The 18,086-nt window shown below is 40.6% G+C and overlaps 1 protein-coding gene across 1 annotated transcript in view; it reads left to right on the forward strand.

The window, feature by feature from the left end:
- LOC122983944 (mitochondrial intermediate peptidase-like) overlaps positions 1–18,086 on the forward strand; it is a 39,135-nt gene that overhangs the window by 16,851 nt on the left and 4,198 nt on the right. Inside the window, exons 17-18 of the mRNA XM_044354149.1 lie at positions 2,124–2,245; positions 3,868–3,941. Of these exons, the coding sequence (XP_044210084.1) occupies positions 2,124–2,245; positions 3,868–3,941 (196 nt within the window). The remainder of the gene's footprint in view (positions 1–2,123; positions 2,246–3,867; positions 3,942–18,086) is intronic.

Here is an 18,086-nt window from a genome sequence, read left to right on the forward strand (position 1 = left end):
TTCTTCATATGCATCAGAAGAATTTGTGGACAATTCTACACTTTCTTTTTCATGTGAATTAGACTTTAAAGGGCTAAAACAGACTTCTAATCCAGATGACCCAAGGCACTGTATCACTGCTGCGGTCAGCTGACAAAGCAAACCCAGTCAACTTCAGCTCGCCCGTGGTTTTCTGAGCCATGACTCCTCTCAGGAGTGCTATTTACTGTTATTAAAGTCACTACGGCCCAGAAGAGTCTCGTCAAGTCGACGCTCTGGAGCTTAAGTCTGTTTACGGCCGTGGGATCTCTCAGCTCAGATAAGACCACAGAGCTTTCTCCCGTTATGGTGAAGGTGACAGGCCCCCATTTCAGTCTCTGAACCAGCTGTTCAAAAGTTTGATACACTCTCAAAAATAAGAACAGTTGTAAGAAGATTTTATATCATAAAGTGGGATGTACTATGCACATTTACTAAAGTGTTTTTTTTGGGCAGGTATATCTTTTCATGATACTGTTTTTCGAGTCCACTTGTGGTTTTATAAACAACAAATTTAATGTTTTTTCTACTAGAATTATACCATAATAATTTTCAAGGATCCATTTTGAACTTCTTGCTACCTTCTACCTCTGTTTGTTATAATGAAAAGTGAAAATATAATTTCACTATAACATCCTGTCAGTAAAACCCAAAACTAATGAAAATTTGTTTAGACTTGACTCAATTAATTTTTGATAGACTTGATCAATTTTTATAATGTCATTCATATTGTTTCTGAAAGTATACAATGCCTTATAAAGTCTGTACTCAAATCTCCCTTGAAAATGATAAGCTAGATATTTCCCCTAGGAGTTGGTGGAGATCAAAAACAGAGCTAAAAGGAGTGTTAATATTGTACTTAAATGAATCAGGTGGCCAGAAACACGACTCCAAATGAATGCTAATGTTGCCCTGCTGGATGTGTAAATAAGCAACTGTTTTCTAACAGGGTCACCATAACAAAGTCATATGATGATAAAGTGATACGTCAAGTGTCCCAAAAATCAGATAACGCATTTTTAGATAAATGTGATCAGTACAAAATACAAATTTTTGTGATACAGCACAAAGATGAGTCAGTTTTATCACCAAGGACAATAAACTGTACCTGGCATTGGTACTAAAGCATGCAGGTAATCTGTGTAAACACAGTGCATATGTTGGATACGTTGTGAATGAGATCCTTTGATTCAGACAATGATTTCACTTGCTGTTGGAGTATAAATCATTAACATGTTATAAATTAAAGACTTCTTTTTTGTGAGGCGTCTGCAGTCTGTTATGGGTTTGTTGACTATGGCAGCTGCTGTCTTTTCTAACTGGCTGAATGTTTGAGTGTTTGCCAGCTGAATTCCCCCAGAGTCCCCGTTTGCAGAGATCATAAAAGAGCTCGTCTTTATAGATATGGAAAGGGGCCCCTCAGGCAACTACAGGGAGAATAGAAGGGAGGAGAAGGGGGCTTTCTACCATTTAGGAATTTCCATGTTTTGTCCTTTTTAAAGAAGGAGCTGGCAGGTTGTGATTTTATGTTTTGTTATATAATATAATGACATCAATAAAGACAATGAAAGCAGCTTCCTAAGATGAAAAGCAGTGTGTGTCTTTTCAAATGTTTAGATATCCACTTCAGTTTAGTTGCAGTGTCAAAACTACTGAACAGTGAAAGAAGGTTGAGACTTAAAATATCGAAGGTTTTGTTTGTTTCTCACTTTCAGCGTATGGAGATGTTGTCACGGTTGAGCTGTTGTTTTAGTCTCAGTTGTGGTCAACATCTACAGCTTTGCTTTGTGTCTATTACTAGAATAGTTAGCCGCAGTCATGGAACAACTTCTTTCAACAGGTTTTACAAGCAGAAACATTTAAGCCTTTTAAGGCTGAGATGTCCTCCCTCTGCCAAACTGCAGCCTCGCCACACACACAGTGTCAAAGGATAATTGCATGCTCTGTTTGTTTAGTGTGATTTCTTTATATCAGAGCCATAATTCTGCTGTCACTTATCCATACAGTGAGTTTGTTCTGTCACATCCTACTGTAAGCTACCCTGTCTTCTCTCTCACATAATCATGTGATCATGTTGTGGTTTCATGTTTTGATTTCCTTTATAGGCGTGGCAGCTGAGATTCAGCCACCTGATTGGCTATGGGGCCAAGTACTACTCCTACCTCATGTCCCGAGCCGTGGCTTCAATGGTGTGGAAGCAGTGCTTCGTTCAGGATCCTTTAAATAGGTGAGACAGCTGAGACAATATTCCCTTTAAAAAAAAAAAAAAAAAGTATGATCTTGATAATTTCTCTTCTGTACTTGTCAGTCAGACAATATCCTCAAGTTTTTACACAATACTCATTTTGAGCTTTGGGTGTCTAATGCTCTAATTTATGAGAGTTAACTGAGTCACTGGTTGAGTGAACTTTCTTTCTGTTTTGTTCTAATTCATAATAATCTTACGGGGTGTCCTGGTGTCTTAGTTGACTAAAGGACATCTGCGTGTTCATCCTACATCCTGGATACATGTTTTTAGCCTCTTTCCCATGTTGTATATCATCCTGCTCTCTGGCTCAGTCCCATTCTGACCCCTGTGCCCTCTCCCCTATACACTCCACCTCTGTTTTAGCATTTGCTTGGAGGGTTTCCCATTAGAGGATCTGTCCCAAATGAGCAAAGCCGGAGTTAAAGTGAACAACAAAACTGAGAGTCTGTGCTGGTGCTGACTTACAAAACTCCAAAACTCCTGAAATGAAGCACAGGTGGCAGAGAATGTAGGAAATGTGATACAAAAGTATTTTATTTAATTTGATGGAATAATAAACACATTTTCTTGCACTGATTTTTTTTTTTTTTTGGTGGTAGATTTGGATAAAATCAGAGAATAGTGAAGTGAATAATCGTATGAATAATAAATCGTATGATCTTCTGTTAGATGCTGGAGAGAGACACAATCTGATGCTGACACTTTTCAGATGATCATATTGAGGATTTAGTTTAATCAGTATGCCAGTAATTTAGAATTTTATATAATTTGAATAGGTTTGATTGAAATTAAAGAAGTAGAAATGACCAATGTTATTACTCATGATATCAAGTCAAAACAATGAAAGTCTTCAACAGTGGAATCGTGAGGACTTAAGGTTCATTCAGATTTGTTTTACACATCAGAAAAGTTGTTATTTACTCATTCAGCTCCTGTACTGTAACGTCTGTAGAGGCATGGAGTCTGAGTCACTTGTACTCTTGTGTTTATGGTGAGAGAGCTACACAAATGATGGAAAGGTACAGCAGAAACCTGTTTTGTGTTTGGAACGCTCAGCCAAATGCGTCCTGACAGGCCGCCTTCCCTGGATACTGTTTTAAGTCTGTTGCCTGACATTGAACATGACATTAATATAAAACTCACGCCGACTTGGCAGGTGTCTGCTGAAATTCACCAACACACACCAGCATCCACATTGCCAGACCCTCCTTTATCACAAGTGTTTGCCTCTGGACAAAGCACAAAGGCTTTGTTTGGAAAAACAAAGCATCTACCATCTTTTCTCTCAACTGGAGCCCTGCAGCGTTTTCCTTCTGCCTCTCTCGTCTTTCCTTTTTCTTTTCCTTCGCCATCTCTCTGTCTTCCCGTCTTCCCTTTCACTCTGAGATTGTTTTAGTTCCACCTGCAGTTGTCAGATCTCTCTTTCCTGTCACCTGTCTGTTGTGAACAGACAGCTCAGGAGACTTGGCCCTGGGCTCAAAGTGGCGGCGGCAGTGGTGGATGAGTTGACAGAATACAAGGAGAGAATACAGGTGTCTGTAATCTTATCTCTTTCTCTTCTGTGTCTGTCTTTCCCTTCCTCTCTCTCGCTTTCTCTTCAGGGAAATGGGTGAGCGTTACCGTCGAGAGATGCTGGCCCATGGAGGAGCCAAGGAGCCCATGCTGATGGTGGAAGGTAACTCACCACATTCACTGATAAAAGTCAGTGACGCACTTTACTATATTCCTGCTTTGTCTCAAAATATTTGGGTTTCATCAGACTTAGGAATTGCACCTTTAGGCCTCAGATGTTTTAAGATCCTCCAGAGTTCATCTTCAGGTTTCCTTCACTTTAGGAATTAAGATGTCAGTCCATTAGCTTCCAGTAGCACCAGTGAAAATAGGCTGTGTGTAATTACTGAAATGCAATGCTGTTGAATTTGTTTCAACATGCTGGACAGCCTGGAGGGTCAACTTCTGTTGGATTTTTGGTGTGTTTTGGGTAGTTTGAGTATGAAGAAGAGAAAAAATACATCCTGAAAAACCACATAGATTCCTAGTTACAGTTTGTGTTTGTGTGGAAAAATTTGATCATGAAAGTGATTGTGTGTATTGTTTGTGTACCAGTACTTTGATATGGTACCACTTTTACATGTTGAGGTTCCTTTTTTTTTTGATCAAATTTATATTCCGTTTCCTACATCCTTTGAACATGCACACTGTGAAGGTGCAGCAAGAGAATATCAAATATTCACATATTAACATATTAATTGTGTCATGTCCCCACATCCCACAACTCACAGCTGTTGCTTCAACCCCATTCCCACTGTAGCAATGTCATAACCACTCTACCCTACGCACCCCATAACCTCATAACCCTTACCCTATAACCTCAAACTAAAATAAAAAAAAATATCAAAAAGATTAGAGGAAAATTACAAATTATAAATCACCCTATTTAGCACTTATTAGCAGTATAGAAAAAGTTAAACACAGTTGTAATAATATAAAATGTCTTCATAGGAGAAGTTATAATTGTTGACAAATACTGTGCATCAATAAACATTTAAAATGTCTTTATATCTGGTTATAACTACATTATAATGCATTATAATCTATTTATTAGATGTATACAGTTTATAAGCAAATAGGGGAACTTAGAAGGTGGATAAATGACACTATCTGTAATTATTATTTTGCAGAAGAGATTTCTTTAAGTTCCACACGATGGTATATTATTTAGTTTATTGTTTATACATTCCTTTTGTTAATATTTCCATACAAATGAAAATATATACATATTTTTGCCCTTATTTGAGAGTGACAATTGAGGTACAGACAGGATATGTAGGGAGAGAGCAGGGGATGGCATGCAATGATCTCAATAATTTGGTAGAAATAGGTATTTCTTAGTAAATAAGATCCACAGTGTTTCTTCATTTCCATGGCAGTCTTTTAACTTCACCTGTAAATGTTTTGTTGAAGACCACCTGAGGGGAAAGTTTACTGAGTTTGTCATCAGACAGAAGCAGCTGTGAGTCCATTAGTCAGCTCCTTGTTGTCTCAGACATTTACAGCTGCAGCTGCTGTGGTTTGGCCTGCGCTCCTCTGCTCTGTGCTCTGCTGTGCTGTGCTGTGCTAGAGCCTCCACAATGGCATATATTTACCAGTTTAACAAACCTCCCAAGTTTTCTTATCTTTGTTGACAGGAGCTTTGTCAACCCAGAGACACGGCCAGTCCTTCTGTGGTAGGCTGGTGTGTTTACGTAGAAATTGTTGAGTCAACTCCCTCTTTGGCAACCAGACGCAAATCATGGCAGACAAAGCCTTTGCCAAGTTCAGTTATTTGACCTCCTTTAAAAAGAAAATCTTAACTAAATGGCATTATGCGTTATGTCGCATGTCTGTGCGTAGACACAATTAGACAAAAGACAGAAATGGCTGATTTTGGGTTTGAGCACTTGCTGACTTTGCAGGGCTGAAAACACAGACTTGCACATTCCACTGTGCATTTAACTACTTCAGACCAAATAGATTTTTCGGTTATAAAATGAGACCTAGAAATAATGTTTTTGTGGAAACCATCAGGACACACTGACTGGCTCTGACATGTGTTTTGGTTTTTGTCTCAGTGTGTAAACGTCAAACTGTAGTTAATCAGGTTATGTCAGGAGCTGTAGTTTATCTTTATGCAACCCTGACAGGCACAAAACTACTTCCTCCTGTTGCCCTCTTCTCTCCGCTCCCCTTCATCCTCCCATCACTTCCTCCTCTCTCGCCCTCCCCTCCTTGAGCAGTCACTGTGGCATGTCTGGACAGGACAACAGAAGAGAAGGTGAGAGGAGAGAGAGAGCGCAGTAATATCAGGTGACATTTGGGAGTGTACTGTAAATCTCTCCCTCAGGGTCACCTCCTCCTCCCTCTTCCATCGGATTGTCCCTCTGACAGCTCCAACCAGGGCTGCGCCCAGCCTCTGAAATTACAACCAGCAACAGATCAGATCCTTGTTATTAGATCTACTGTCCAATTAACTGTTGTTGAACTGACAATATTTGCTTTTATGGGTCCCTTTGAAGTGAATGCTACTCTAATTATAGGCTCACGCCCTGTGTGCAGAATCGTTATCAGGGTCATATTGATCCCTCTGGCTTTTTTCCCAGCCATAAGTCATTGTACAAGCCTCAAGACTGTAAACATGTCTACATTGGGAATAATACTTAGCCAAAACCATCTCATGTCAACACCGATAAATGCAGATCAAATTAAAAGAGCTTTGAAACTGCTACATTTTAGTTCCAGTCTCACATTTTTGGCAATGTCCCTAAATATAGTTTTCAGTCCAGTTTCATTCTGTGCACCTGTATTTCTTTCTCCTTTTATCATAATAAAATCCATTCCATGTCTGGAGAAATGCTCAAACCAAAGTAAAATGTCCCCATATTTTGAAACGAAAATCATCCAGCCGCCTCACCATTTTGATGGCTACATCATGTCCTCATAATTCACCTCAACATCATGAAAGCCCAAGTCAGAGTTATAAAACTACATCGGTGCATGTGCTGAAACATTTAGCTTTTCACTATTGTTCGCTGCAGGGTTGAGAAGTTCATTGCAACCATCTTGAATTCCTACCGGGGAATGGAAAAGTAAGTCATTGAGGAGAATAAGAAGGGGCCTTTTTATATCAATGGCAGTATTTAGGCCAGAAGAGAGCAGAAGACTGGAAGAAGGATCCACATAATCCTTTCAAACAAACACCCTTGTAAATGGAGGTGTGTAACATTTCCCTGCTGTCCCCTTCAGCAAGGTGGTTGAGGGGGCAGAAGGGCATGCGGGGAACCAAAGCAGGCCCAGTAAGGCTAATCAAAGGCCAGACTCTTTATCTGCATGGCTCCCTGCCCGCTACTGGTGGTTTCCCAGGAAAAAGACGGTGTTGAAATGTAAACCTGGGCATTAAATCCAACGCAGCAGCATCGGGACAGAGTGAGCGAGTCGGGGAAAAAGTGAGAGCAAGAGGGAAGAAAAGGGAGAGAAAGGTGATCGACTGACTGAACTGAACCTCGGCTCCCTCTACAGAGAGGGCTTTCATGGACCAGGCTGTTCCCATAGCCGCGGCCGCTGAGCACAGAAAATGGATCTACTTGGGCTTGGTAGCCGTGTCCCAGGACCCTGCTAGTGCTTTGTGCAGAGGCAGCTTGACTCTAAACCCCAAGAGCATGGTGGTCTGTACAGTCCCACAGCACATCTGTGACAATGATATATAGCTCTGTCTGAAGAAGGGATGATTATGGAATTTGAGTGAAACTTGACAGCTAAGATGTGAAGCTTCGAAACACATAATTTACAGCCCTTCATTAAGAGAAGACATGATTTGTGACGAAAATTACCTTACAGCGCAAGTACAGAGAGAAGTGTCATATTCTTGATTTACTGAGATTTGCCTTTTGATGACCACAGTGCTGTGAAAAAAAGGAACGAAAGTCCTAATAACTTAAAGAAATACCGCTCCAGGCATTCATGGCAATTTGTTATCGCTTTTGCTGTGTGGCAATTAGAGAGCTGATGATTTTAAAATAGAAGTGTTGCAAAAGGAGATGCATTAACAAGACTCTACAGCCTCGCTAGCAGCTTTGTGAGGCTTTATAGAGCTTTGAGCTAAATCACAGACCGTGAACACATTTAGTTGCACAAATCTGTTCCTGCATTTTAATACAGATTAATTTTATGCAGGTTTCGATGTGGAAGTTTTTCTCACAGTGAGTGGTTGGGTTACTGTATTTTATAGGGTTTATCTTCAACAAAATTGCAGGTTTTTCTTCGTTTTTTTTCTTTTGTGAAGGCACTTAGTCAACAAAGAGCCTCCCAGTGCAATATTTGTCGTCACCCTTGTCTTGCTTGCTTTCTGGGCCTGTCTTTAAGTGTGGTTTGCAGAAAAAGCTTCCTGAACTTCAAAGGCATAATTACAGAGGCAGTGAGCCCATGATTTGCCTGCAGGTTTAACAGAGGTAACTGCTTTTCACACCTTGACATGTTTCGAATGGTTATGAGCAGCAGCTAAACGGCTACTGGAGCAGCCAGAAATGTCTTTTGAAATGTGCAATTATGAATTTAAAGAACTCTTCTGACTTAAGTGAGTTCTGTGTGCATGTCGGTGTATGAATATTGTTTCACACACATGCAGGGAATATGATGCTGCAGAGGCAGTGAGGCTTGGGCTCAAGTTACTGCATGCTGCAGTTTGTTCACATTTTAAATGTACTGGCATACTGCTGCTTCCTTCAAGTAAGCAAGCGGATGTAATTGGCCTATAAAAGAAACCAATTAAATCATGAAAGAACAGAAAAAAGCCAAGCCCAGTGGATTGGGATCAATAGCTCTTATAAAACAGCCACTTTCAGCTGAGCCCTCTGATGGGTCAAAGACACTTTCCACCAGTGGTGATTAGTGCTGTAATAGCAGAATACATGTAAGGACACGTAAAATACATTGAGCCATATAGCAATTTACAGACTTTTTGTGGAAAAGCTGTACAACTCAAGAGGACTTTGTTTAGTCAGAATATACATATTTAAGTAATAATCAGAATATTTAAATTATTAAGAACTATATTATTTATGAGTTCTTACAAGAATGTAGGCCATCAGAAAGTTTACTCACAATTTCTTTATCTGTGACAACAAAACTCTTTCTAGGCGGTAACTCAGATGTTTGATAGATTCAATCCATAGCTGCGGGCTGCGCAGCAATTTCGAAGCTATTCTTTAAAATTTTTGTCCCCAGGGCTTTCATTATCAAGGGCTCAGAGCTGTTAGCCAGCCACATAGGTCTTCATTTGACCGATACCCATCTCCCACCACCCTTTAAGTAAATAAACAAGTCATCCTGTGCATGCTGTGCAAGCAAGTTTACGTCAGAGATTTAATTTAAACTTGTAAATGCAACTCAGATAGGTGAAAACAGATTTTACTATTCACTTGGATTCACATGTTTAGTAATTTTATGAATGGAGCTGGTGATTATAGAGCAAAGGCCAAGAGCCTTATTTAAGTGCACTGTCCATTTAAAGTGGGTTTCAGTCTCTCAGTAAGAACCTCTCCGTTGTGTTTAGAGAAAATTACTATTACAGACACGACAAGGCAGTTGTAGTTGAGCTAAAGAAGAGGCTCTGTGATTTGAATGTTCCCACACCAGCTTGGATTATTTGGGCCTCAACAAGTATTCCTGAAGTGCTCTTGAGCAATGTACTCAACTGCCAATTACTCCAGTACTTCAATGGCCAAAATGTGTCTAACTGCAAAGCAGTGTTTTGCTTAAAATGCATTCACCTGCACACATTAAAAGTGTAGTTTTTAAGAGAGATCCACAGTTGTTTTAAATACTTTGTTCGTTATGTGTCTTTTAACACTTTGTTTTACCCAAATTCTGTCGGCCATGTAGCGGCAAATGCTGCAGGTCCTGAGATGAGGGGCACATGCGTGAGTGCTGACCCTAGGTTCCTAGCATACCTGTTTGTTTGTCTACTTTGTTTCAAAGTCTGTATCAAGTTTTTATATGTAACAATTCCACACCTGGTAATCATGTTTGACAACATGTTGATCAAGCCCATAGCAGCGATCTGGACTCTGATGATCATCTGTGACATTGTAAGCGCGTTTGGAATAGAACCACACAATCTGTGGTACAATGGACTACACATGCCCATGTTTCCTGCTTATACTATGGAGGATTTGCTAAGTGTCCGACATACAAGACTCCTCCAAAACTTCTCTTTAGCTCTCCTGAAATTATCTGCTCCGCACATCGATCAGCCCGTACTAAAATCCAAAGGAGTAAGAAAAAGAGAGGAGCCAGAGGGGGGATTCGGAATCAACTCAAATGCAGGGGAAATTGATTCCCTTTCCCAATAATAACTCTATCCAACGTTAGCTCACTACAGAATGAAATGCACAAACTTGCTGTACTTGTCAAACATGACAGGGATTTCAACAGGACCAACCTGATTTCCTTTCCTGAAGCATGGTTGACTAAGGATGTGAACAACATGAATAAAATGCTGTATCAATGCTTTGGTAATTTGGACAGCACTTTTGTGCCTAGGTTGTGCCCTCGTCTAGGACGGTCAGATGATAATGTTATCCACCTCTTACCAAAGTATCATCAGTTACTAAAGAGGGCTAAACTCGCTGTCCAGCATATACAGGCCTGGACAAATGACTCACTGGAAGAACTGAGGGGCTGCTTTGAGGCTAGTGAGAGGGGCTTATTTCTCAATGACTAGGACTGCCTAAACAAGTATGAACTACTAAATGACACCATTACCAGCTATGTAAACTTTTGAGTCAACTCTGTAATTAAAGCAAAGGATCAGAATCTACCCTAACAATAAACAATGGGTTAACATGGAACTGAAACATCACCTTAACCTGAAGAAAAAAGCCTTCCTGCAAGGTGACTCTCAAAAAAGAAAGGGCTAAACAAGGAGATAGGACTCAATATCAAAAAAGCACAGACTGACTCTAAGGGCAAGGTTTAGGACAAACTGAGAACTGGTAATGTAAGAGATGCCTGGAGGGGATTGAACAAAATGATCAGCAGGCAGTAGAAATCAGCCCCTTAGTGTGATGACCTCCTCAGTCTCTCAAACAATCTTAAATTATTTTATTCCAGATTTGATAAACAGGACTTCAGTGATGAGTGTTTCAAGGGGTCAACCCCTGCAAGGCTCCTGGCCTAGATGAACTCAAGGGGAGGGTTCAAAAGGAATGTGCAGCCCAAGTGGGACTTATTTTCACCCAACTGTTCCAAATATTTCTCAACTCAGGCCTGGAAGACAGCGACCATCATCCCTATACCAAATACGCTTCATGCCAAATCTCTTAATGACTTCAGACCCATCATTCTCACACCTCCACTTAGCAAATGTATGGAGTGTCTAATGTGTAAAGAACTCTCATCTCAAACAGCTGAGTTTATGGACCCAATGCAATTTGCCTATCAAGCTAATTGAGGTGTTGAAGATGCTGCACTCACTCTCTTGGATAAAGTGCACTGTCATCTCGACAAAGCCAACACTCATGTCCATATTCTTTTTATTAACTTTAGCGCCTATGTGACCTGAACATCAGTAGTAGTCTGGTCCTTTGGGTCAGGGAATTTCTGAGAGAATGACCCCAGTGCATCTGCATCAACAACATCCTTTCTGACCGCCTTGTCCTGAATACAGATGTCCCTCAGGGATGTGTACTATCTCCCCTGTTGTTCTCACTATACACAAATGAAGTGCAGTGTAACAGCAGTGACCTCTCCCTTATAAAGTACAGTGCATACGGAAGGTTTTCAGACCCTTTCAAGTTTTCCACATTTTGTTTTGTTTCAGACTCATCTTAAAGGATCAGTGTGGCATCTTGCGGTGAGGTTGCAGATTGCAACCAAATGAATACACTTCCCCTCACTCTCCCCTTCCAAGTGTGTAGGAGAACCTATGGTGGCCGCAAAACTTGCAAAAAACGTGAAAGGCCCTACCAAGAGCCAGTGTTTGGCTTGTCCGTTCTGGGCTAATGTAGAAACATGGCGGAGCAACATAATTACGAAAGGCACACACCTGTCCATGTAAGGTGTCACAGTTGATGGTGTATGTCAGAGTGAAAAGCAAGCCATGAAGTTGAGAGAATTGTTCGTAGACCTGCAAGACAGGATTGTTTCAAGGCACAGATCTGGGGAAGGATACAAGAAAATTTCTGCAGCATTGAAAGTGCCCAAGAGCATGGTAGACTCCACCATTCTCAAATGGAAGAAATTTGGAACTACCAACAGTCTTCCTAGATCTGGCAGCCCAGCCTAACTGAGTAATCGGGGACAAAGGGCCTTGGTCAGACAGGTAACCAAGGTCAGTGGTCAATTTGAATGAGATCCAGAGTTTCTTTGTGGAGATGAGTGAACCTTACACAAGGACAACCATCCGTGCAGCACTCCACCAATCAGGCCTTTATGGTAGAGTGGCCAGATGGAAGCCATTCCTCACTAAAAGGCACTCTGGTCTGATTAAATGAAAACTGAACTATTTGGCCACAATTCCAAACAGCATTTGTGAAGGAAACCAGGCACTGAGCATCACCTCATGAATACCATCCCTACAGTCAAACATGGTGGTGCTGTGCAGATGTTTCTCTGTGACAGGGACTGGGAGACTAGTCAGGATAGAGGAAAAGATGGATGCAGAAAAATATACAGCAGTCCTGAGTGAAAACCTTCTCTACAGTGCTCAGGACCTCAGGCAGGGGTGAAGGTTTACATATCAACAAGACAACGACTTGAAGCATACTACCAAGAAAACACAGGAGTGGCTTTGTGAAAGCTCTGTGAAAGTCCTGGAGTGGCCCAGCCAGAGTCCAGACCTGAACCAAATAGAGCATCTCGGAAGAGATCTGAAAATGGCTGTGCACCAACGCTCTGCGAGAAACTTCCAAAAGGAAGGTGTGCCAAGCTTGTAGGATCATTTCCAAGACTTGAGGCTGTCATTGCTGCCAAATGTGCTTTAACCAAGTACTAAGTGAAGGGTCTGAATACTTATGTAAATATTGTGTGTAGATTGATGAGGAAACAATCAGTCGAATCAATTTTAAGATGAGTCTGAAACATAATAAAATGTGGAAAACTTGAAAGGGTCTGAAAACTTTCCGTACGCACTGTATAGGGATGATATGGCCCTGGTCGCCTACCAACAGGATATGAACAGGGCCTTCTATCATCAGTACATAAACAGCCTTGCCTCCTGGTTTGGAATCAGCCTCTTAGACCTTAATGTCACCTAGACCAAGGAGCTGTGTCTAGAAGACAATAGGAGAGCGGGCAGCGCAGGTCCTACCTACAAGTCAATCAGTATAAATGACCAGGAAGTGGAGCAGGTCACTCAATTCAAATATCTGGAAACGGTAATAGACAATAAACTCACCTTTCAGGACAATGTTGACTACAACTACAAGAAAGTAAGACAGCGCTTTGCTCTTCTCAGGAAACTGAGGAGCTTTAACACCAGCCAGCACACCCTGTCCATGGTCTACAGGTCACTAACTGAGAGTGTTCTCACATTTAACATTGTCTCATGGCATGGAAACCTCTCAGTAAAACAAAAGAACAAAATGATACAGGTTGTCAAACAGGCCAGCAAGATCATTGGAGACAAACAAATTCCAACTCCAGGACTTATTTTCTCAATCCACAACCAAAAAGGCAATCCAGATCTACAATGACCCCACCCATCCTCTCCACTCAGCATTTCAGTTGCTACCATCAAACCGCAGACTTAAAGTCCCAATGGCCACGAAGAACAAGAAATCCTTTATTCCATCAGCTGTGACCATCCTCAGTAAGAGCCTGTTTAAATAGGTCCACAATCCACCCACACACTCGCACACAATTTTTTATTTATTTATTTTTATTACCCTTTCACCTAAGCCTCCTCCTTTTTTAAGGCCGCTCTTTAGGGCAACCAACATCACCTATTTTAATGTACATTTATTTATTTATTTATTAAGTACTGCTGTGTATTATGCATTGTTGTGATGGTTATGATAGCCTCACATGCCATTGGAAACACAATCCCCTCATCACTTTTATTACAGCCACTTGCCACTTAGTCACTTTAAGATTCCACCTCATCTAAATGTATAATTATTGTGTATTGTTGTGTATGTTGTGCATTGTCTCATATGCCAGTGCCCAAGACCAATTTCCATTTTATGTAAATTTAATGGACAATAAAGTAATCTGAATCTGAATCTGAATCTGACTGTAATGGGTAGAAGCCTGGTTCCTCAATGTTTGTGTCATTGCCATTATGAATGGAAATGGAAACTCTTTAATACAAGATGACTCACACAGTAAAGCCTCTGTCCTAAAGCTCTCCCAACAATGGACACAAAGCCAATATTATGTTTGGCTCTGGTTTTTCCTGTGTGTGTAGCCAAGAGTGAGTGTACAGTTTTGCCCGCTGTAACACTGTCAAGCATACAGGGAGACTCATACAGTATCTGTACTGCCAAGGTGCTGCTGTTGTAAACCACAAATGGCTGGCCTTTTTGAATGTGTGGAGAAGGTCGTACTTGTCCTGGTCTTCAGTGAGGTGCTTCTGTGTTTACCGTCAAGCTCAGTTTGGATCAGCTCACCCAAATTACAAAAAACACATCATTGTCTATAGTTTTCACTGGATCTACTTTCACCAAAGAAATGGTCTTGAAGAAAATTAAAAAAGTGACACAATGAGTTCCAGACTAACAGGGAGACTGTTTCTGAAAAGATTACTGATTATTTTTAAGTTTTCAATGCTATGAGCAGCACAAACAAAATTCTATTCACCTCCATTGTGGAGGCAGAACTTTCAGAGGCGGATATCACAAAACCTGGACACTGAAAACCAAAGCCGTCTCCATTGCTTGATACCACAAGGGATATAGTTAAAAAAATACATCAAAATGACACAAAACTCTGAATCTTTGCTAGAACAAATGGGCTTAATTAGCATATGTTGGCATCTAATACCCACAGCAAGTGTCTAGCTTGCCTGAACATACAGGACATTTCTAACAACAAGAAACTTAATGCCGCCGCCCCCGGCTTGAATTATGGGTAATGTAGTCCTTTATACAATATGGGTCATTTAAACTTATTGTGCATTCTGCTACCATTACTTACTGCTTAATTAGTAATGGTGTCATTAAATGACAATGAAGTACTGTACATGGTGTTTTACTTTTAAAGGGCCTATAATCAATATTTTTATGTTAACAATGGATCACATGACTACTTGTAGGTAAAAGGGGTTGCTCGTAGTGACAAACCCACCAAGAATTATCACTCCACTTTGTAGCTCCCTTTCGCTTTAGCTTTATAGCATCTTTCAGCTCATTGTTTTGGTTTTCTGGCCCCCAACTTTACTGTTTTGATTCACTGTCACCGCTCTATATAGCACCGTTTTTGGCCCCAACAGGCAACTGTTAGTGCTGTACAGCCCAGCACCAAATAGCAAACACACAACGTTTGCAATTTTGCATTTGCATGTGAACTTATAGCATTTAGCACCTAAAAAGCCTTTCCCTTGGGAGTTGGTGGAAACCAAAACTAGAGCTAAAAGGAGAGTTAGTATTGGATTTTCCTTTGGCAACTTGGCCAGAAACGATGGTGAATAATTACTGATGTACATTAATGTCAGTGCTGTGTTTCTTCTGGTCCTAGTGGCCAGAAAAAAGTTAATGCTGCTTTAACTAAGTAGATTTCCATGAATTACTTGTACATATTACCAATAATTATTTTCACTTAAGCATGTATCACATTAATCTCACAGGGATAAGGGGTTTTTTTTGTAATTTGGGTTAGCCGATCCTTTAAATGCAAATGAAAAATGTGTTTGATACAGTCAAAGAATCAAGTGTTACTTTTGTAAAGTGGTGGCAGGTTCATAGTTTACTCCTCCACAGACTGCACAGCTCAGCCATGTACTTGTGTGGTGCAGTAATTCAAAAGCAGAGCATCCATTTTTCTCCTCAGGCCTGTCTGCTTCAGTGCTTAGCTCTTTACAGTGTGCTGATTGTACTCTGCTTGTCTGTTTAGTCTCTCTCAGCTCCACCTCCTCGTGTGTATCTATAAAAGCAGTTTCTCAGATCAGATACTCTACCACAGTGTTGTTGTGACTTTGAGGTTATCTGTGCATTCCTCTCAAACTCTCCCAGGGATTTGGGTTGAGAAAAGACTCACATCTCACTGCTCATTGTTGAATCTTTCCTCATCTACCGTTGGACGCTGTGTGAGACCCAGGTGCTGACACCCCGAGCTGTTGGTGATGAGAAGCCAGCGTGGGTGCTATTGTTTACCTGACTAACCTCATTCATGATCACACCTCCCTTTATATCTCAGTTCCTGGGACTTTTGGTGTCACTGTTTTCTTCCTCCTCTCCCCTCTCTCTCTCTATCTGCCTCTCATCACTCTTGTCATGTTAACATTGCTCGTTTAACACACTAACTTGTGGCAGCTGAGGCTCCAGACATCAGATCCCCCTGTGGATACACAGTCAGGAAATTACATCTGTTAGAGAAAGTGCTGGTGACGCAGCAGACGGTGTACAAAGAGTTTAAATCAGCAGCAGAGCCCAGTCAAGTCAAGAAAACAAGTGTAGTGTCAAGGGCATGTGTGCAGCCGTGTTTCTTTATTATTTTGGTGCAGAGAAGAGGTGTAGTAGAGTGTAAAGCGTGTGTAGAGCTTCATGGATGTTGTTCTACGATTGACCTCTGACCTCTGTGCAGTACAAATGGGTGATATCACAGTAAAGTACATTTTCTGGGAAACAAACTGGTTGAATTATGTTTTTGGCTCTTGTAGTCAATGTAATACCTGACAAGTTAGGGTACTTTATTACATACTAAAATCCATTATCGTCATAAAGAAGTCCTGCTTATTGAGTATCATCATAGCCTTTAGTGTAATTCAACCAGATGTATTAAAAAGATAGAAACCGTGGTATAAAGAAAATGGTCAAATATGTAGACAAATTGATATCGCGTGACGGTTACATTGTCATTTTGGGCAAACCAACTGTGTGGGGTAACACAGAGTGACCCAAAAGAAGATATTCATACAATTATCAGTAAAGTATCTTATTGTCGTGTAATTTGATCTCTTAAACTTTCATTCCTAAGGAAGAGTTAAATCTTGATGTCTCGATATAAATATTTGTTGTTTTTGCTTTTTGTACATGTTAATTTGTTGAGATGGAGGTTCTGAGGCTAACCTGACGCACCAGATGGTTCATTACATGGAACTATCTGAGAAGTCATCCATGGAAACTGTTTGGAAAAGGGCGGGCACTTTCAAAAAAATACCTCTCAGGTGATTGGATGAACCATCTGTCCATCACTGTCTATCATGTCTTACCTCGTGAAGCAGCTGGATTCGTGACGCTGATTGGTCTGGAACACCAGTGGTTTGGACACAAGCGCGTAACTTGAAGCCTGACAAGATGGATTCTCATGTGATCTTGTGATGTCATGATCTCACGAATCCAGCTCCTCGCAAGGTAATCCTGAAGCTTCAATAGAACAAGCAAAATTGCGAGTGATACTTGGCATTCCAGTGTTTGTCGCAGATATCAGCCATTAGTGTATGTAAATGGAAAACAAGATAGTTAAATAACATATGTATAAAAATGCACAACTGGAAAACAAGCTAACTAACTGAATTCAGTTTTAAGTGTGTTAAAAAAAACTTTTAGAAATAGCAGCGTCTCCGCTAAATGTGGCGCACAAATACACAATAACACATCACATTCTATTTAATAGGTTATTACATTTTATTATAACATTAAAGTGACATTTTTCCCCAATACTCAAAGTTTCTACTAGTATAGTAGCTAGCATTTATCAAAATGTAAAACAATCTGCATATTAGCATGATAGCATTTAGCTCAAGGGCCACTGTGACTAGGCACAGCCTCACAGAGCTGAGAGCATGGCTCTAGAGTGCTAGTCTTGTTTTCAAACAATAACTTGATATTCATTCTTTAAAAATGAATAGACTGAGATGTAGGAATATTGGGCTGAATGTGGCCCTTTCTTTGCCTCAGACAGCATAACGTCATCTTGGAATGAAATTCAATACTTGAGCGCTTTTTTGTTACTATTCTGTAAATTGTATTACATTACAATTCCAGCTCAGTGAGGAGGGTGATGAACTGCAACTCGATAAGCTGGCCTCAATATCTTTGGTATTAACGCCTATTAATGCAGCTTAAGCTGTTCATAGCGTTTCGCTCTCCACTTTAAAGGGGTCATCAAATGCCATCGATGTCAACAG

This window comes from Thunnus albacares, chromosome 6, assembly GCF_914725855.1.
Source record: "Thunnus albacares chromosome 6, fThuAlb1.1, whole genome shotgun sequence".
NCBI classification, from domain to species: domain Eukaryota; kingdom Metazoa; phylum Chordata; class Actinopteri; order Scombriformes; family Scombridae; genus Thunnus; species Thunnus albacares.